Source organism: Salarias fasciatus, chromosome 10, assembly GCF_902148845.1.
Source record: "Salarias fasciatus chromosome 10, fSalaFa1.1, whole genome shotgun sequence".
Lineage (NCBI taxonomy): Eukaryota > Metazoa > Chordata > Actinopteri > Blenniiformes > Blenniidae > Salarias > Salarias fasciatus.
Window position 1 is genome coordinate 20,518,648 of NC_043754.1, and position 21,506 is coordinate 20,540,153.

The 21,506-nt window shown below is 42.7% G+C and overlaps 1 protein-coding gene across 19 annotated transcripts in view; it reads left to right on the forward strand.

The window, feature by feature from the left end:
• Window positions 1-21,506, forward strand: part of ncam1a (neural cell adhesion molecule 1a) — a 260,268-nt gene that overhangs the window by 221,497 nt on the left and 17,265 nt on the right. For 2 of the 19 annotated variants that reach the window (XM_030101185.1, XM_030101189.1), the window contains 6 exons: window positions 1,425-1,553; window positions 3,901-3,915; window positions 6,211-6,258; window positions 8,530-8,532; window positions 13,749-13,873; window positions 14,799-14,979. In XM_030101185.1, coding sequence (XP_029957045.1) covers window positions 1,425-1,553; window positions 3,901-3,915; window positions 6,211-6,258; window positions 8,530-8,532; window positions 13,749-13,873; window positions 14,799-14,979 — 501 coding nt within the window. Of the gene's footprint in view, window positions 1-1,424; window positions 1,554-3,900; window positions 3,916-6,210; window positions 6,259-8,529; window positions 8,533-13,748; window positions 13,874-14,798; window positions 14,980-20,508; window positions 20,716-21,506 lie in introns of those variants that run through there. The other 17 variants (XM_030101186.1, XM_030101190.1, XM_030101192.1 and 14 more) reach the window with 12 other exon arrangements.

Here is a 21,506-nt window from a genome sequence, read left to right on the forward strand (position 1 = left end):
ACTGGTTAAATGAATCCACTCCACTCCTGAAAAATTGCAATTGAGAGCCAAACTAACAAGGCTTCCTCCTCGCTTCGCTTCAGCCGTACACCTCAAAGCCTTTGTGTTGAAATGGATCTTTAATTTAACTGATTTAGCTGCAGCTATGTAACGAGAAGCCACAGAGCCCTCCTGCAATTACAATTTGTCTGCTTTTTTTGGGGGGGGATTTGCACATCACAGCGCTGGCCCGCTTTGCCCCAGCGCTCACCGTTAAATGAAAATAATAGCCCCTCTATTAGCTAAATTGTAGCTGTTGTTTTAATGCAACCTTGCTGCCACTGGTAATCGAGTTCCTGCGTAATAGTCCCGATATAAAACTGTTCCGGTTTACTCGCAGAAAACTGTCCGGTGGGTGAAAAATGTTGCAGGAGCTGCACATGCTGAAGCCTTTGTTTTCTGGCTTGGTGTGTGCAGCGGGAGCCGCAGCGGGCATATTGGAAGCTCACTTATTCATCATAACCAGGTTACGACGAGAGCCAGCTCTGTAAATAAACCATTCAAATAATTCCTTTTGCTCTTCATTCGATGGGAATGAGATTGGTAGACGTAATATAAAGGCGATGTGCAACAGGAAGAGCTGCACGGTGTACTTTACGGCGTAAGGTACAAGGGGTAACAGCGGCAGTGAGAGGAGCCAGACGGCAGACTGAAGAGGCAGACGCCGAAACAAACTAAAGCAACAGCGGAGCGCAAAATCACAAAGCAATGATAATTGAAGCCAGGATGAGGTTTTATCCACGTATGAGCTGCGTCTTATAGAACGTTCTCCTTCCTTTTGTGATGGAGGAGTCCGTGTCGAAACGTTTTCTTTCCTTTTGAACAGCGGCAGATAAAATTCAATACATACTTTACGTCCAAGACAATGCAAACAGACGCTTGGTGAACTTTTGAGATTACAAAATGCCCCCCTTGAAAGAGATGTGTGTCTCCCGTACTGTACCTGAAGGAAACGTCACCCTCAGTTGTTTGTTAAAAGATCTCATCAAAAAGGGTCATGAATTTAAAGTTTTAGAGGAATGATTTACTCCTGGTAAAATAAAACACAGGCCAGTAATGATGTGTTTCTGACATGCTAAAACAAGGAAAACATGCAAACTTTATGTCAGCCCAGACTCAAATAGCCAAGCTTAGAGAATACATTTTGAAAAACATTTATTTCAGCATCTGTTATCAGCATGCAGAGGATCCTATTCTCCCTATTTGCTATAATATTCAGAATAGTGGCTGCGTGGACCACAGGGAGAGCACATTTCTCGCATTCCTCCCAGGAAATTACATCCACAAAGATATATTTACACATTTTGCACATTTAATGTGTAAAGAAATCCAGAAGAAGCTGCTTGTCGACAGTGTGTGGCATAAGCCGTCTTTGCGTCTCCCAGCAGACATGGCCAGCATCACCATCATGGGCCTGAAGCCGGAATCCACCTACGAGGTCAAGATGTCCGCCATCAACGGCAAAGGCAAAGGCGAGAGCAGCCTGTTGACCGTTTTCAAGACCGAGCCAGTCCGTAAGTGCCCCGCTCGCTCTCTCCGCTTCGCTCCTGCCAGTAAACGCTCCCGTGACCCCGCTGCTTTTGAACCCGATGCCGCTGCTCACTCCGCCGCTCGCTGCCGAGTCCAGATGCTTTCACCCCCTCCACAGCGCTTTCACACCCCATCCCCCCCCCATTCAGACCAGAGGGAGAAATAACCGCCACTCCATCATCCGACCTCCTTAATAGTGTTAACTATGCCTGGAATTACCTGTGTAACCTTCGTCACCTCAGTATTATGCTCTTTTTTCCTATTTTTCTGTTTGATGTGTGGAAGGCAAGCCCCCCCCCCCCCCCCCCCCCCATTTTACAGTCTTAACTCCTCTCGATCCACAATGAAAGCTTTCTGGAGAGCACTTGCACGTTCCTAAAGCTGATTTATACTTCAGTGTGAAGACGAGCCGTTTCTGTATTTGCGGTTCGGCGACAGCGCTGCATTTTTAATGCAGCAGCCACAGGTCGGATTCGAAGGAGACGCCGGGATACGTTTTTTTTTTTTTTTTTTTAACAGTTTCAAAGTCAGCCAGGTGAGGAGGAGCTCTGCCCGCGTTGCGCCGATTGTCAGCGCCGATATGGAGAGACTTGTTGTTCGCTCCGTTCCGGTTCTTCCCGGTGAATTAATGCGATGTCACATCGCAGCTGTGTTGAACATATGGCGGCTTCGGCACAGCAGGGAGCAGCTGGGCGACACCTGTCACCGCTAATCACGGTGCGTCATCCCGACTTAAAGCCTGACTCTGACTTATTTATGTGCGATGGCAGCGTCAGACAGGAAGCTCTCACTGAAGTATGAATTGGAGGCAGAGGAATGTCCAGAGCAGGGGTCTGCAGCCTCTGCGTTGATGGAAAACGGGTTTACGGTTAAATATGATGTTTTACCATATTCAAACTTTATTGACTCAAAGCACTATGTTATCCTTATTAAAGAAACATGAAACAAAAAGAAAAACAACACAAAAAAGATCATACCTACAACTCCACATCATGATACCAGAGGAGTTATTGTGTTATCATTTCGGTATGATGGCCAAAAATAATTTCTTTACACTCCTTCATGTTTGCTCTTTTATAAATCTGTTCCACGGTTTAACATCCCACTGAATCATATTTATTATTCATGAATTTGTGACCCTTTATCACAGTAGCGTTTGCATTTGCTCTTGTCTCTTCAAAACTATGAAATGTTCCTGATTTAATCTTTAAATTGGAGCAAATAGAGAGAAAAAAAAACCACTGGAAATACTGTCACAGTATTAGAACCAACTGAATTTGCATTTCAAATTCAAACAACAATGATCTTGGGAACCCGAAACAAGAAATATACACTGTTTGGAGAAGATTTTGATCTGGAAAGTGATGATTAAAGTTTAACAGACTTTATAAAACGCAGTTCTTTAAATAATCTGCATTTTTGTGTATAAAGAAAAGTTTCTATAAAAGTTCATGAGCTGTCTTAAAGTGATTCTGAATGTTGGTTAAAGCTTGATTTGTTGAAGTAGAAGGAGGAAAAAGTGGATCTTTCGGCGGGAAAGGCTGCAGACCCCTGATCTGAAAAGTGTTCAGTTTGATGCCAAATCATTCCACCTCGTACCTTCAGGAAAATCTCCTGATTTCGCGGGCGAACGTCGCCCCGAGTCGTCTCCTTCATTCCGTCTGCCGTGAGCTAATTCAGCGAGGCTGCAATCAGGAGGCAGCAGACCTATTTCTCAGTCAGCATTTCAAATCAGGGTCATGAATAAATCTTTGTTTTAGTTTGTTCCAGCCTCCATGTCACACTCCCATCTGTGCTTCATCACCCCGCTGCTTCTGTAGAGAAAAAAGAGAAAGACAGAAAACCCCTCCTTCGCATCCTCCTTATTTGTCCCCCTTAAATTAAAGAGAGTTTTTTTGTCCTACTTACAGACGCTCCGGCTGCACAAAGTCTCTCTCATGTGTTTCTGTAACTCGCTAATTTAAAATGTATAAAGTTGCGACTGAGCTCAAGCTTCACTTGTTGTAAAATTTATACAAATTAATTGAATTTTGATTGAAAGCGATTTCAATATGTGGTTTGTGTAACAGAGTGAGTCTTTTTAGAAAACAGACTGATGTACGTAGAAACACTTTTCCGTTTTGTTGGTAAATATCCGAACGCAGCGCAGCGTTGGGCTGTCAGGCACATTAGCAGGGAGCGCTCATGATGTGGCGGGACGCAGCTGCCCCCTTTTCATTGATCACGTTTCTCATTTCATTGTCTTTGTTTCTTCTCTTTGTGTTTTTTTGTTTGTTTGTTTTCTTCCCATCCTGGTTTTTCATCTGTTCTGTATTCCATTGGACTTCTCAGGGTATTCTTTCACAAGTAAGTTTCTTTCCTCCCTGTCTTGTCTTCTTCATTTCCTCTTATATTTCCTCATTGTACTTTAGTTTTTGTTTTTTTTTTCACCCTTCCCTCAATAGCACAAAGCGATCCTGTCCTCATGGTGAAATCTATACAATATGTAATTTATCTGAAGGCTTTTTTCTCCAATATCGCCTTTATTCATTACCTTTTTGAACTAATTCAACAGCACACACTCCAGTTCTTCACTTTTTAATGTTCCTTTTATGTGCATACACCTGTTACAGTTGTATTATCCTCATTGCTTCTGAGGCCGTTTCTTCTCTTTTGTATCTCGTGGACCGCCGCAGCTCAGCCCGTCGCCATAAATTATGAAATATTGCACAAAACTTTGAAGAACACATGCCGACCTCGGGCAGTAGGGAACGCATCGTGGCTCCGTGATGAACAACGAGGGAGATTATTTCCTAAAACTAAATATTAAAACTAGCTGCACAAAAACATCAGGTTTTCATTTCACCAGTTCCCAGAAATCCTTTGGAGCCCCATTTGTTTGTGGCTTGGTTATTGTATTTTATATTATAATGGGCTATAAGAGCTATTAAAACCCAGAAGCCTGCATATAGAATCCTCATTTCCACGGATTTTCAGAAGAACAATAGCGTCCTTTGCTTATTCAAGCGCTAGAAGAGAAAAGGAATTTATACATTACCCCTACAAATTCGGTGACCCTGAAAACTCGCTGCTTTCCAGCTTTAGAAATCACAAATAGACCAAACACGGGCGAACTAAGAAAACATCTTCAATAATTCACCATCTTTAGCCCATGTGCAGCATTTAGAGGCGATGCTGCAAAGTGAGAACACACTGACTCGCTCTTAAAATGCAGAGAACACTCCAAGAAACACTGCAAGTGTCAGAGATTTGGACAGATGTGTTTCCAGTGACGAACGCGCCTGGAACCACAATAATGTGATCATATGGTTGAGATAGTAGAGCAGGGGTGTTAATGTGCAAACGCTGTGCTGCCAATACGGTTTAGGACAGTCGCAGCCATGTGTGCAAAACTTTAGTGTGGAAATGTGACAGCTGAGCCTGTTTTTATTCTAATGGAACCGAAAACGCAGGCAAATTGGTGTATTAATAAAACACAGTGAGGCTGACAGTGAACAGTCGCTGCTGTATAAACAGGAACGCCGCACAGGATCCTCAGTGAAATTCACTTTCCTGAATCCAGTCACTCTTCTCTCTTCTGGGAAATCCACTTCAACGCCGCCAGAAACCTGCACAAGAAAAGATTAAAGCAAATAGTTTGACAAGTTACGACTTTGACCGTTTTAAATGATCAAAATGCAATTTGTTATCGGTTTTATCCCTCTCATTACAAAAGCCGCTCCACGCAGAGCATCCAGAGGGAGTATTTGTGCATGCCTGAAATTAGAGCCTTGATCAAGGGAATCGCAAATGTTCCCGACATCTAACATGCGAGTGCTTGTATGGCGAGAGGCACCCAGTGGCAGACATCACACACACAGCAAGGGGTCGCACCAGAAGGGAGGTTGTACAATAAAATGGGGAACAAAAGGTTATTTTTATTCAGCAGAGCTAATTCAGATCAGATCCTGCTTGAAATGCTGTTTCCAAAACTTTAAGATTTTTTTTTTTTTTTGGTGGAAAAAAAAATCCTCCTTATGTATGTGTTAATAAGAAATCTCCAGTACATTTTTTTTTACATTCTTTTTTTCTCCAGGAGGTGTGGTATTTATACACATTCCTAGTGAGAAAAAAAAACAATTTTCAACATGCTGTGTTGTTGAGATTCAGGTAAATTTCTTCTGAAAGTGATCTGTGCAGAAATGTCGTCTCTGACTAAATATATGACTGAAAATGTACACATCAGATTTAATCACAGCAGTTTCATAACAAATAATCCTGACCATATGCATAAGAAGTACAACAGTTGCAATTGTTTATTTAGACTAAAAAGCTCTTTTAAACTAAAGGCTTATCTCTGCACACCAACAAATTGGTCGTCTATAAAATCTAAAAGCGCTTCATCTCTTAACATGAGATCAAAGTTTGTGCATCTTCCTTCACACGCGCAGTCAAGACGTTTTGCGGAAAGCGCCCCGCAGTTCGGCTCCTTCCATATGTTCCCGCGCCGCAGCGGCTCGGTGGGCGTGTCGACAGATGCGACGCCCGGCTCGTTCTCACACCAGGAAGTGGGAGGGATTCTTCTATCGGCACTGAATGCAATTAACCGAGCGCCGAGTGGTTCCCACCAGCCCCTCTCATGATGTTCTCACCATCTTTCAGTTCCACCATCGACCCCACCCCCTATTGCTGCCACCAGTTTGGCCCCTAGTGAGTATGCCAGCCCAGCAGTGTGCAGTGTGTGTCTCTCTCCTCTGTCCCCCCCCCCCCCCCCCCCACTGTTTTGCCTGTTTTTGGCCTCCGATGTTCTTCTATTTCTGGTGTGGCTCGTAGGAGGGAATCACACTCCCTCTATAGAGAGAAATCAAAGCAGAGGAGAGACGAGTGGGGAAATTTGCTCGCCTTGCTAACAGTCTTGAACACCCATAGATTTTGATTCTACTAACAGTCGTCGAGACGTAAAGGTTAACCGCCTGACTGTAGAGCTTTGTGTGGCATAATTAACACGGTCCGCCTGTTCATGAGGATCCCGGTCGCTGTTCAGACTCTAAAGTTTGGTGTAACGACTTCAGATTAGCGGTGGGACGCACTCATTTTCCTCTGGAGTGTGACTTTGTGTGAATGCTAATGGGGAGAAAGTAAAACTGTCAGTAGAACGCTCAGCTTTATTCTCCGTGCTGTTTTCTGAGGGCGGGTGTCACGGTGAAGCATAAACTCGGCCGATTGATAGCAAACTGCCAAAACTCTGAGGAAAAGCAGGTTTCTCCCGCTATCGCCTCGTCTCCTACTGGTGTCAGGAATAAATTACTGTCGTTCTCATTCTTTTCATTTCCAGAGTTGTACGTTAATCCTCACTGCAGATAATACAAAATACTCATATCTTTAATTAGCAAAGGACCACTCAACACTATTTTATCTCCTCGGCACATAGATAAAGGCCGTATTAAAACGTATTCATTCTGCCAGTTTTAACACTTTCAATTATCATCCTAGATTCTGTGCTAATGGTCTTTGCCACCAATCACTAATTCATTTGGAAATGATCTCGTCTTTTTTTGGGCTTTTTTTGTTTTTTTTTTTTCATGTGGAACAGCTTGACTAAGCTCTGTCTGTGAGGCTGTGTTCCTGCACCTCCAACCCACCACGCCGTGTTTTTGTCCCCGTGCAATCTGCGTGCGATTTGTCGGCTGAACGATTAAACGTCTCCCCCGTCTGCAGCCGGCCCCAGAAATATGAGGCCGTTAAGCCAATTAGCGGTCATGTATGTGTTCGTTCATCGACGAGGATGCTTTACAGTCACGCAGCCGAGCCCCGCCGGTCGAAGCTACAGACCGAGCGCAGTTTTAAAGCCGGAAGTTGGAGAGACGTCTGTTTTGAAAGTCACCGTTCAATAAAGTCCCATCATTCCAGTCTCATCCCGATCCCCGTTCTGGTGAGCCACAGCGCTGCCCGCAGGAGATTTTGCCTCTCCGTGTGTCCTGAACGACAGGAAGCAGAGTGGGACACTGACATGGATCAACAGCACTTGCAAGCCCACGCCGCTATTTTGTCCTTATTGAGTAAATCTGAATCATAATCACACCTTTAGGCAGCTGACTTGTCTCGCCGCTTATTGCTCCTTCAGTGCCACTGGATGTAGCAGCGTAATCACTGGTATGATGGTCTTTAGAGGGATTTGCTGCGCTTACGATGCGTGATGCATCCGCTACATGAGAAATGCATGTTTTTCCTCCTGCAATAACGACCAATCAAAGACATCAGATTCAGCCATCTTTGTGTCCTCCTCAGTATTTTTGTGTCTCTGTTGTCCCTTTGTGTGTTGTGTCTTTAGCGTCAATGTTGCAGCGCTCCCTCCATTTTCCTCACGATCCCCTTCGTCCCCACTGAAACAGCAGACGTGTTGTTGTAGTTTTTTTTCCTCGTTGTCGATGTGTTTAGTTTGTCTGTAAATGCATCCGTGCTGTAGGAGCTCACCGAAGTCATGCAGATTCAGGAGATTTCAAAAAGAAAACTTTCTGAGTGGATGCATGAGGCAATTCTGGGTGTAAAGCTTTGGTTTTAAATGTTTATTTAGTTCACCTTAAAACACTCAGGTTTTGACGCTATTCACTCTCCACGTGTTTAACCGAGCAGAACTGAGTCTCTAACTACGTTATGTATTAATCTGTATCAGATTACCTGTCTTATTGATTTGTGTATTTCTTTTGGTTGTGCTGTTTTATTCATTTTGTCCCTAACATTCTTGTTTATGTTCATTATGTTGACATGTTTTCATCATTTCAAAAAATGTTTTGTATGTTTCCCATGTGCCTCCCCTCCCCTCCTCCCCCACTTCTCCCTGCAACCCCCCCCCCCCACCCCCACCCCACCCCGCCCCTCCCTCTATATTTTCCTGTCAACTGATCATGTCTGTGCACATCATGTGACTTTGTCATGTGGCTCTTGCATGGTGCTGACGATGTCGTCTTCGCTGGCCAACAGAAGGTAAATCTCCTTTGTTTAGTTCCAGATCCTCAGATTAGCAGTAACCCTTCACGAGACATCCCGTAAATTAAGATCTGTAGTTGAGACATTGCAACATATTCAGATTTAATTTCATCATTTTGTTTTTTTATTTGTTTTTTTTTCCCCTTTTCTCACACAAGTCATTCATAAAAGTCCATACATACTTTGCAAGAATGGAGAAATTTGAGAAAAGATTGAAGGTGGATAAAATTCCACTCTTGAATTTCTCTTTAAAGTTCAAAACGTCCTGGTCGGATCTAACTTTGTTCTTGTTGTTGCAAAAACAAACAAATTTCTCTGTTCTTGTGCTGTAAAATAAGTAGTCAACATGTAGTAGACATGACTGCATCAGTGTTTTATAACCTCCATGCATCTAAAGACTTGGGTTTTTTTTCTTCTTCTTCTTCTTCCGTTGACTCACAACAAAGTGACACAACTGTTTTCCCTTGAGTGCCTTGATGGTTCATACCGAACACCCAACATAAAGACACATATGACCAAACTTTATGACACAGAGCATCTTGAACTGTTTCTTCCAGGTCAGATTAAAAGTGGTTTAGTTAGATGCTAAATTACCTACATCACGAACAACCTGTATGAGTCCATCTTCACATATCTGTAGAATAAGTTGATATTTGGAGAGATTTCTCCACTTATTTTTTTTGTGGAAAAGGACACATGCAGAAATACCTGTTGGCTTTATTTTACATTGAGAAAATTCAAATGATGCAACAGATGCTGCAGATGGAATTAGAAATGAACATCTGTCCTCTTTAATCCGTCTCTGCATTTGTTTCCCTGGAAGCTGATGTTGTGCAGCCTTTGCAGAGTATTGAGGGGACGGAGCGGCCAGTCACGTCTGGTTAGAAATGTTCTTCAAACTGGCTCCTTCCTTGTTTTAACCCCTACAGAGACAAATGCAGACCTACGGTTCTCTATAATGAAGCTGCATCAAGTGAATTATTTAAAACTGATCAGCTTTCCTCAGAGTCAAAAGCAGAAGACTCAACAGTCCTGATAATTTCCAACAGAACTGATGATAAAACACCTTTAGATTTCCAGTTAAAATCTTGGAGTAATTTATCAGCCTTGGTCCAAAAGGGTTAATAGTTCCGTTGCAATGCAAACATTCCCTTCGTGTGATGTTTGATTTCCCAACATAATGTTTCTGTTTCATTCATGTTGGCTTTAAATTGTAACTTTTTTCACCCCAGTTACAATTTTAAAGTTTTTTTTTCCCTTCAGTTTATTGCCTCTAGGTTATTTGGTCAGTCAGGAATCATCTATTTTTACTTTTTTTTTCCTTCAAACATGACAAAGTGCCACTGACTGCAATCTGCATCACACGCAGCCTTGAATGGCTTCACTCTGAAAGCTAATTCATTTTATTTCTCAATCAAATGATCTTTGTAGCTCATACTGTTGCACGAATTGGATTCATTGCAACTGATTTCATTACTGCAGCATGCAAGTCTTCCTCTCCCCTTTCCCGTTGCATCCTCATTCATCTGGGTCTGCTGTTTTCCAGTGAAAATGTCAGTCCTCGCCTGCACGTGTCAATGTCTTTGGTGTCATGTCTCCTTGGTAGATTAGTTGAATTAGACATGCAAATATAAACGTTGGTGCAGTTCTCCTGTTTAAGCTTTATAGGTGAAGACTGAACTAAGCGGAAAATAAATGTTATTAACAAAGTTCCAAAAATCCCTCATAAAGCTAATCAACTGTATCCACAGTGTGCTGTTTGGTGTTAAAACACTAACAGCAACAATTTCTTCTCTGAAACCTTAAGTTGCACCGATTCCGGATCTGACTTGTGTTCTGCAGCCAGTGGAGAGACTCGATTTCCTCCTTTCTCACATGACGCCTCTCCTGCTGCGTAATCCTCCCGTAAAAGCAGGACTAGCCCTAATTAAGCAGTTTGTCTCGGGGGGGGAAAGTAATCCGTGCTGATTCCAGCTATATCTAGTTGGTTTCAATCAGTCTTCCTCTACGACCTTATGGCCCGTTTCTTCCCCTCGGCACAAGCATGTGTCCTCAGCGCCCTGTGAGACGCTGCTTTCCACTCCACCACTGCGACCCCTCTTATCCCAGGTGTTGCTAAGTTTGTATGAGCTACCCCGTCCCCTGAGTGCCTGTGCTACGAAGCTGGAATTTCTCACTCTGAATGTGCTGTAATAAAGTGACAGAGTGATCCGAGTGCCGTCCGTCTGTATTATCTGATGATTTAATGTTGAATAACAGTAAACAGCGGGAACGCAGTGGCAGAATCGGCAGTCATCTGCAGGCATTCCTTCCTGGCTTTTGAGCTTGGCCCGGATGACGTGTTTGAAGTCTTCATTCTTTTGAAAAATAATTATTTGCTCCTCCATGGCGAAGTAGACTGCTCTGCAGGGTTTTTCCATGTTTGCTGTTGGTCAGACGCTGCAAACACCTTCTGTGTCATGCGAGCGCGCACCGATCAAGATTGGAAAACCCTCGCTTCACTTCCCGACTTGATAACCGGCTCCCTTGTACTGCTGACTTATCCCCGTTATATAAATGCCGCTTCGTAGTACAGGACCCATGTATTTTCCTAAGAACACGATCCTCAAATCATCATTCTCCTCTCGGCAGGTTTAATATTGTTTTTCGGCTGTGTTTGTCAGGAACTGCAGCGCATTTCTATAAACTCGCTCTGTGCAGCGTCAGATTATTTTACAGTACAAAACTGATGGTATTCAAAGGTTTTCTAACCAAAATGAAGATTTTCTGTAGCCTAAAGCATGTTTTTGAATAACCTTCTCTTCTTATCGCACAATGTACGCTGGAAGAAGAGGCCGCCCGCCGCCGTAGCTCTGGGGCTTCATGTTGAGCCACGCCACCCTCATTACATGGGGTGGCGTCTCGCATGTCCCCCCACCCCGCGTGTGTTGCGGCGGCTTGAAGTTTTCCAGCCTGCACCGGGGCACTTCTCATCCTAACAGCTCTTCTCTCCTCCGTTTCTCTCAGAATAATAACGTAGCCTAACCCAGAGCGCTGCTCGCAGCGTTTGCCTGCCGCTATCTTAACCGCTGCTGCCACTAACTGACACTGTCTGCTTCACTTTCAGCTTCTGTCATGCTCACTCCGGTCGGGCGGAATGCAGTTTGCAGCGCGCTCAGTCGAAGTGCCTTCACTCATACTCACGTTAATAACTCCTCCATCCACTAACACGCGTGTTCGAAACGTTCAGTCCCAGAATCACGCCGTGACTTTCTGACCATTTGGAATACATGCAAAGTATTTCCTTAACCTGTTGAGTCACTTTTTAAAGCATGCACTGAGACCTGAAATGATCTATCAACAGTGTTTTCCGCTGTTTGTTGTCACAGTGTTTGCAAAAAAGGGCACACGACGCAACGCCGGGAGCCGCCGGGCTTAATAACGCAATGATGAGGCTAAGTGTGTGTAACCAATACGTACATAATTGATGAGTTTTGGTTGTTAGTCTCCACCCGTTCGGCCCTCACACAGGCACGAGGCGACAAGCCGGCGACACGCACACACGCACGCAGAAAACACATTGACCTTCTTTCCCACACGACTATGTAAATGTTATTAAAAGTAATAGAGTAACATGTCCAATCAAGGCCTACAGGCTCATTATCCAGCGACCCAGCAGTCATTACTCAGGAGGACAGAGCCGATAATGAGAAGCCTCAAGGAGAACAACACCTTCTTGGGCAGTTTGCGCCCCTCTGTTCCTTAAAGGGATAATCCACCCTAAATCTGCCTTTGATCAGCAAAATACGCTGAGTTTTAACTGTGTTAATATTCAACAAGTAAAACAGTGCATTGAACACAGAAGTAGACCTTCAAAGATTAAACTATATTGAACTAAAGTTGAAGAGAATATAAGACATAGATTACCAGAAACCTGAGAAATCAGAATTGATGATTGCAAAAAATTGTCATAATTCCTAAGGAACAGCTCTGATGTAAAACTGTGCACAGCTCTATGATTCAAAACCTTCATACTGTATATACTGTTATAATAATATAACTAGTTTAATTTAGAAATACACTAATTTTTTTCCTACTAAATGCTGCAAATGTTCATATGAGAGTAAAGTTCTGCTAAATATGATTGTTAAAAACCAGTATGTGACATGATTTAGCTACAGTTCCATCTTTGTCTGGCAATTAAATATTTAAATGAATGCCCACGAACATTACAGAAAAATGAATAAAAGGAATTATGTTCCATGCATTATGTGTACAAAATGTTTGATTTGAAATTTGTAATAAACTAATTGTAAGGTCAATTCCATTTTGAAATAAATGTCTCATATTAAATGTAGTATTACTCAACATGCGAGCCTTTTTTAGGGTATCTATAGCTATTTGATTGCTTTTGCAGACACAGTGGGCTTATTTTATTTTTTATTTTTTTTCTTTAATCACTGTTAGGGGTTTAATGATTCAGGTCAAATTTCTGCTCAGTTCCAGTTCAGGAAAGCTTTTAGTTCATGGATGAAAGAAACAAACAGTGACTGTGGGGAAGAAATCAGGAAGAAGCATTGGTTTGGAGTGTGGAAGTCAGCCTGTTGGCAGCCCATTCATCAACTCCAGCCTTGTACTCAAGAGCTTTTCAGTGATGGAATTACGGTAGTGTCAAACCGTTTCTTAATTACTTTCAGGAATCATAACCTTCACGCTCATCTCGGAGCATAGAGCTCTGGTAATAATGAAGCGTTAGAAAGGAAATTCTTCTCGACTTCTCATTAGTCGATTTTCCACTGTTATAAATGTAAATAATTCTGAAGTAAGTTGTCAAACGTCTTATAAGCCTGTAGCTATGACTTCAGCCCATTACGGCTGTTAATCATAAGACAAATTGAGAGGTGAATTAGAAATGAAATAAAGAAAAATCTGTGAGTTGATAAATGTTGACACCTAATCCATTGATCTGGACAGAGTAGACGCCGGATGAGGATGAGATTATATCATAAACTAACATAAATCTAATTAAAACTACAACCTAATCTTTGTTTGGGCCTGCTGTGTAAACGTAAGATAAAAGCTGTCTGAATTATAATACACCAACAAAGGACGGCCTCCAGATTAACGCCACATGTACAACAACAACTTCCTCTGATGGCCGACTCAACGATCAGCTCAGCGTTCAGTCGATGTTTGTTTCAACTGACTGTGCGTCTCCGGTTTGTCCTGTGCAGGGGAACCCACTGCCCCCAAACTAGAGGTGAAGGCCCAAAAGGGGGGCAACTCTTTTAAGGTCAACTGGATCAAGCAGGACGACGGCGGTTCCCCCATAATGCACTACCTGATCAGATACAAGGCTGTGAGTATCCCGGGCAAGGAGGTCACTTTTTACCACTCTGCTTTTTTCTTGAAAATATAGAGCATTTAATAAATACACTCTGCACAAAAGTCAGAATTTTGGTAGCAAGAAAGACACATTGTGAGCAGGGAGCATTCGATGGCGTACAACACCAAAGAGAAACTCGGATAATTGTGTCACAAAAACTTTATTGTTTCTTCTAGAGGTCCAATTTCTTTCTAAAAGACTTTTAAATCCCAAAACCTTGGGATGGGGCTCCACAATTGGCAGTGCTTAGTAGAATTCTACACGTAACGCAGGAATCTGATGAGAAATGTATCACATTTAAAGGAAATTCTTCAGCAATAAACTGACCAGATCACTCCCTTGTTTTCCCTCTTGCACCAGTTTAACAGTTTTCGCTGTGGAGAAAGGCTTGTATTGACAAACCAGCAAGCCATAATCTTTAATTGGCTCCCCACCAGTGGATACTGACAACTGTGTTTTGTTAAACAACAAGCTAGACGGGACTGAGGGACTGAAGCGAGTTTCACTGGGAGAAAGCTTTTTTTTTTCCTCTCTCTCTCTCGCTCTGTGACGGCCAGCCACAATCACTAGGCTATTTTGTTTTTGACTGAATTTAGACGCATTACCGACCTCCAGCTGCTCTAATTTTGACAGAACTGGTTGGATTTTTTGACCCAAACTGTCAAACAAATGGAGTCATGTTGTGAAAACTGGTTTTCAAAGGGATCTACACCACTATTCCTGTTTTTTTGGGGGTTTTTTTTGTCTGTATAAAAAGTGTTGCATGTTAGGGTTTTGTATGTAAGGTTATAAAAGAACAGCTCTCGCAGAAAAAGCATTTTTTTAAGGAGTTAAGTGATAATTAAATGTCCTTGAATGGTCCGTTTGCTTTAAGGTTTTCCCTGTCTCCGTCTCCTAGAAGCATGTGTCTGAATGGAAGCCGGAGATCCGCATCCCCCAGGGCAGTGAGTATGTTCTGCTGAACGGCCTGGAGTGGAACACAGAGTATGACGTTTATGTGGTGGCGGAGAATCAGCAGGGCAAATCTAAGCCTGGCACACTCTCCTTCAAAACAGCTGTACAGCCCACCACCATCCCAGGTACTATTCCCATCATCCCACCCCAAACATTTACGCACACACACACACACACACACACACACACACACACACACACACACACACACACACACCCCAGCCACAGAGCACCAAGGCTTCCACCGTGACCAGAAAAGGCTCCACTATTCAAATTCTCGACTTTTTCTAGCTTCTTCCTTTAAAGCCTGCCGGCTGTGGGGTCTGACATGAATCATCTGTCTCTGTCATTGGGGAGGTGTGTCATTTTTTTTTTTTTTTTTTTTATGGTTAGTGACATTGTGGAAATGTGTGATGCAACTCCCACCGAGGTGTAAATCAAGAGCTTTTTATCATCTGCAGGGATTTATCTGATATGTGGCCTCAAAAAAAAAAAAAGAAAAAAAAAAAAGAAAGTAAGAAGAAGTTGTGCCGGCGCTCTCAGGAGCTGACATGAGCAGAAACTCAGATACAATTTGCGATTTTGGCCGTTCCAACTCAAAGTTGAGCAGTTGTAGTGCTGTTTCTGATCTGTGGTCCATGCCCGGACGGCGAGAGCACTTTGAGGATGGCCGGTGCTATCTGCCTGCACCAACCACAGGCAGCCTGAGATCATTTCCCAACAGAGACAGAGATTTCACAACCACGATCCACGTCTTCTCGTCATATTATTAGACCAAAATAAATCAATTAATAGCCAAAATAAAGTGACACAAAAATTAATCCAATACCAGCGCTGTGCCAAAACAGTAGTTTGAGGTTTCAAATGAAGTTAAAATGCTGGAGCATGTCCATATTCTCCATTTTAATGTAAAATTCACTTTTCTTTATACGAGAAGGTCTCCGAGCAGCATAAACCTACAGCAGCTCAACTCGGGTGATCTCAGATTCAGATTCAGAAAACTTTATTAATCCCAAAGGGCAATTTGTTTGCAGCACATCTCGAGTCGTTTCACACGTAAATACAACATGAGACAGTCCAGTTTAACCACAAGTGGAACTCAGGTTGAACGATATTAAAACAAGCAATACAATAAACAATTTAGGAGCTGGAATTCAATAATTTGATTGCAGAAGGCACAAAAGAGTTTGAAAAACGATTAGTTTTCCTAGCTGGAGCATAATACCGGCGTCCAGAAGGCATCAAGATAAACTCTGGAGTCAGAGGATGAAGAGGCTGAGCCAAGATGCTGTGTGCTTTACTCAGCACCTGCTGCTCCCATCTGAGCCCGTTTTAGCTATAAGTATATAAATGTAAATAATGGCTTAAATAAATAACGCGCAGTTTTTGATTTTGCTTGTGTTGAGGTGCTCTGCAGCAGTGACCACCTCACTTTAGCGAATTCAGTGATTGCACAGTGAACCTGTGGTCAGATCCACGTTGAACAGTGCAGAAGACTTAAAATCCCAGTCTGCAGGAGTTACTGAAAACTGAGTCTTTTGAACGTATTGTATTGTGGTACCTCAGCCCCGTTTACGCCCTCACTTTATTATTTCCTCAGTTTTGCTCCATTCCAGTCATGTCTTCTCCACCTAATCCCCTCCTCTTGGAAAATACATTCCTCTGTTTCTTCATGCACTGAGCACCTGATTTGCATTTTAGAACATTGTGCTCACTTCACAAAATTTCAGAGCCCAGGCTGCACAAGATCAACAATAACTCATGAATCCATAGGAAGAGCAGAGGCGCAGTCACTGTATCTCTCTCTTCCTTGATGCTCTGCCGGTAAAGATAAGGGGGGGAAAAAAGTACCAGCAGGGTTTTCAGCTCTCCCGATTCTTAGCAAGGTGACTATTACTGCTCAAGTTCAGTGAGAATAATGCCAGAGCGGACATCAGTCAGACCCAGAGCATGTAATCCATTTATTTCCGAATGTTTCTCCACACAGGTGGTCACGGTCGGCCTTTGCTCTGTTGTTGCGTTGTGTGTTTAAAGTGCACGTTTTAACTCGGGCTGCCTCCCCATCCCGCTACACCCGAGCTTCCCTAACAAGCCGGAGCGCTTTCACATCCAGATATCTCTTCATCTCCTGGAAAAATATGCCGATTTCTTTTTTGCTGTCGTCCAATATTTCTCACCATCCTCACCTCCAGTTCCAACACTCTCTTGCCTGCCGTTTTGCTGCTTTTTTTTAGATGAGTTAGTTGTCATCATTCACTGGCTTCCCACCAGTGGATGCTGAGAACTGTTTGATTTAGCATCAAGACGCACGAGCCGCTGGCAGATCCAACGCCAGCCTCTCTGCGGCTTTTCCTAAGTTTGTTTGTGTAAAGGAAGGAAGTTTAACCATCAATACATTTATATATGAGTTTTAGCAATGCACAACAGATAATGTTTATAAAAAATGTAGAAGATGAACCAAACGTGTGCCTCATAAAGCATTTCAAAGCTTATTTAAGTCCTAAACAATACAGTGCTATCATGTCTCACCCTTACTGATAATCTCAGTCTTGTCATTTTCCAAATATTTCTCGTTCTTCATTTGCTTTTTCCACACATGCATTTTTCCCCATTTGCCTTGGTTTAGTAGGCCTCATAGCTCAGGGTCCATGACTGGCCTGAATATACTGTCTGTGGCCTAGTTAGGTGGGGATGCAGCCTTTTGCAATCTTTGCATGGTGCCACTTCCCGCTGGATTAATTTTTTTTTTTTTTTTTTTGTGCTGTTTTTTTACTGGAGAATCCCAAAAAAAGGCAGTCGCTGCCAGTGCATGGCACATGAAGAAACCAGCTTTTTTTCCCCCCCTTTTATTCATGCGCTTGCTGGGCAGCAGCCACATAGCAGTGGGAGGTTTGGATCACTTATAAATCTACCAGAGCAGAAGTTCACGTGGGCTTCTTCCAAGTCAGTCCCCCTTTAATTCTGCTAATTACTTTTATTTGGTCTTTTTCAATTACTGTCGCTGTTTTGGAATATTGTAGTATTACTTCCAAGTTGCTGTTGTTGTTGCTTCCCCAACCCCCGATTGCAAGGCTCATGGGAAATAGCTCAGGTTTATTTTTAGCAGCAACATCTGCATTTAATTCCACTTTGAGTCCCACAGCTGTTCTTGGTAACGCTCGCTCACAGCAGCTGCCTCGCCAGCGAGCCGGCTGTATACTGGCTCTATATGCCCAATTGATTCTGCTGCTCAATGCGTTGTGAACGCAGCGTTGACGCAAGCCTGAGTTTCAATCTGTTGAAATTTCTCTTCAGTTTTGTGTCTCAGACTCATGCTGAGAGAGCAGCCGTGCAACACAAAGTATATATTCCGCCCGGTAATTCGAACGCCTTTTCCGTAGCTCGAAGAGTTTCCAAAACGCATCTCTGCATTAGGTGGTCCCGTCTTTGCACAAATACATTTATTGAATCTGCTGCGACAAAAGCAATATTTCCACAGGTAGGCAGGGGAGGCGAGGGACAGTCGTAACACAACACGGTAGACTTCACCTGCTGCGAGCTGAACGCATCTTAAAGCAGCTTTCTGGTGCAGACTGTCAATTTACAGAAAAAAAAAAACATTTTTTTCCTTCCAATTGTTTGAAAAGATCGAATGCCACATAGTCTTATGTCCCTGTACATATACTCTTCTTATTAAGCAGCATTAACTTGTGGTTTGCTCTCCAACATTTTACTCGTCTTCTGTTAATTAATTAACAGAAGGACACAAACGAGCTCACGTTCATTAGGCTGCTGGAGCACATCTTCTCCAGGTTAAACGCTGGTTAAACGTTTGCTACGAGCATTTAGCGACAGCAGGATGGAGACGTGCCAGCTTTGGATTTTCGAGACGGTCACTCGGTGTATTTTGGTGCAGTATGCTGACAAAGTAACTTCAGTGAATATGCAAGAGAAATGCAAACCTCCCCACCAGCCCGCCAGTAAAAATAGACATGTCAAAGACCAGTCTATCCCTCTAATCCCTGCTTGTAACTCGCACCCTGCATTTTAAACACATGGTTGGGTCACTCGTAGCATTTCACTCCTAGTGTTTGATGCATCATCTGTTTGTGTTGCACTGATGATAGCATCTGGTCCGTATTAATTCTCGAAGGCATTTTCATAAAAGAAGCCTAAGATGTTAGAAGAATCATCACGACTGTCCCCGTCTTCCCCACAAATGAGTGATAATTTCATACATCAGAAGAAGGAAAAGTGCTGCATGGCTGCAGAGAAAATCAAAAGCATATTTCACATCCAAATCTCCCCAGCTAAGGTTGACATTTCAAAAAATAACTAAAATGAACAACTAACGACTTCCGAGGTTTTATAACATAAGGTCATCCATTCATTCATGTCATGAGCTTCACGGTCCATAACCAGCTTCTCTTTCTGGATGTGTGTTTGTTCATTGTTGTTGTTTGTTGCATGGGCCATCCTCCCCCCTCCCCTGCCATGACCAGTGGCGTAATCCTGGATGAAGTGGCTCCGCCGTGAATGTTTCCTCCTCCTTTTTCCTCCTCGTGTGCACATTCACCGCAAACGGCCGTCTGCCAAAGTATTTTTAGTCGTAGACATCTCAGAACTCAGAACAGTGAGAGCACAACAGTCTGTCAACGTAATGGCTCCCTTTTTTGTTTAGCCACAAAATAGCTGCCAGATCTGTTCAACGCGCCTCTGTGTTTGACTTGTTGCTCTTTTGTCGGAGCCGCGATACGCGCAGCTTTTAGGAGATTGCTCGCTTTCTTGTCTCTGTAAAAAGGAAATACATATTCAAGCAAACTGCACAAACCCAACATGTTTTGAAGGAGACATAATGCAGTCCGGATTACGGCTTGATCTGCATAATGAGTTGAACACGGTAAGGATATATCCGCAAAGCTGCAAGATGTAAATCATCCGAAATGTGTGTGATTTTTAAACAGCCGCTGATGTTAGATGAGCAAAGCTGCTGATTGGACGCTTGCCTGGCTTTTCTTTCTTATTTTATTACAGTCCGCATTACAGTCATGACAAAATCCAGACACTACTGGACATGCAGTCGATCCATTGATGCATTACGCCACTGGTCACTGAATGAGAGACAGCAGCCTGAAACCTTCTGGATCATAACTGATTCAGGAAAAGAGCCTGAGACCCGTTTGCAGTGAATCGCCTTGCTCACCGATATCATTTCCCATCACCCTCCTCTGTGTTGACCTCCCTCATGCTTGAACCATGTCTCATCTGCTGTGCTACTAACACGCTATGCCTGTTTTTTTTATTTTTTATTTATCCTCAAACATGGACTTCCTTGTTTTTATTCCTCAGTTCAGTCTTCAATAACCTTTCAGACTTGTATTTCTGTATTTCTGACCTATTTTTTCTATCTCTCTCCCTCTTTTTCCCTCTTTCTCTCCTGGTTCCCCTTTTCTCCTGTCGTCATGTGTGATCTTCTCGGGCACCTATGGACCATGACATTACCATACACACAAATTCTTTTTCTCTATCTGTGCTTGTTTTTTTTTGTGTGTGTGTGTTTTCTTTTTTTCTTGTCGCACTTTATTGTTGTGATTACCGATCCAAAAAAAAAAAAAAAAAAAACTGTTGTGGATGTTTCTGTATCTATATTTATTTCTTAAATTGTTGGTCTTCAGCTACCCTTGGTTGCCACTGTGTGAAATACAGTCTGGCAGCTCTTCTGCTGTCCGTGCCGACTGCACTCTGGCTCTCATAAACTGATTTCATTCAAGGAGAAAGAGGATAGTCTGAGCCTTTAAAACCTCCGTGCGCAGACTCCTTTGCTTTCTATGCCTTTTGACCTTTGTGCAGCCACACACAAGATATATATATAAATATATATATATATATATATAAATATAAAAAAAAGATGAAGAGTCAAGACATTGGTTTCATGACGTTATTACAGGGTGCTCACTACTTGCATCATTCTCGAAGAGATTTTTTTTTTCTTTCTTTTTTTAGATCCTGTTAATATTTTCTTTTCATCTGTTTCATGTTGGATATTACTGGATTCAGAAAGGGAATTATTTGGAGGGTTTTTGTCGATGTTACAAGCCGGACTCGGGTGCTCTGCCAGAACACTTTGTAGACAAAGAACCGTAGCTTTGTTTTAGATTTGATTAGTAACACATTCATAATGCCTTAATGTGACCTGAAGAGGGGTGAAAAATAGAATAATTACCTTTACACTGTTTAATTGAGTGTCTACGATGTTTTAACTAGACATGGCAATCGTAAAGAGATTTTTATTTTGGACTTTATTGCCGATCAAAAGAGACACGTCATTCCACTGTTGTGTCACAAACGACATAAAAAAAAGCATGAACACTGCATGAAAGCGGAGACGAGGCATGATCCAGTATTCATGAATGTGCTATGCAGCCGCTTCAAAGCTCCTTAGTCAAGCATTATGAATGTGTTAAACAGGAGACGAGTGCAAATGCTGTGCCTCATTTCTGTTTCCTTTCGGACGCGAGCTGGAAATGTTCCTGCTGTTGAAAAACCCAGGAAGGTAACACTCTGCGGCGGAGTTTGATATTGGTCACGGTCAGTCCATTCATTTCCAGAGACACTTTCTTACTTTTTTTGACATATTATATGCTCACACTCAAAAATACATTGCTGTGTAACC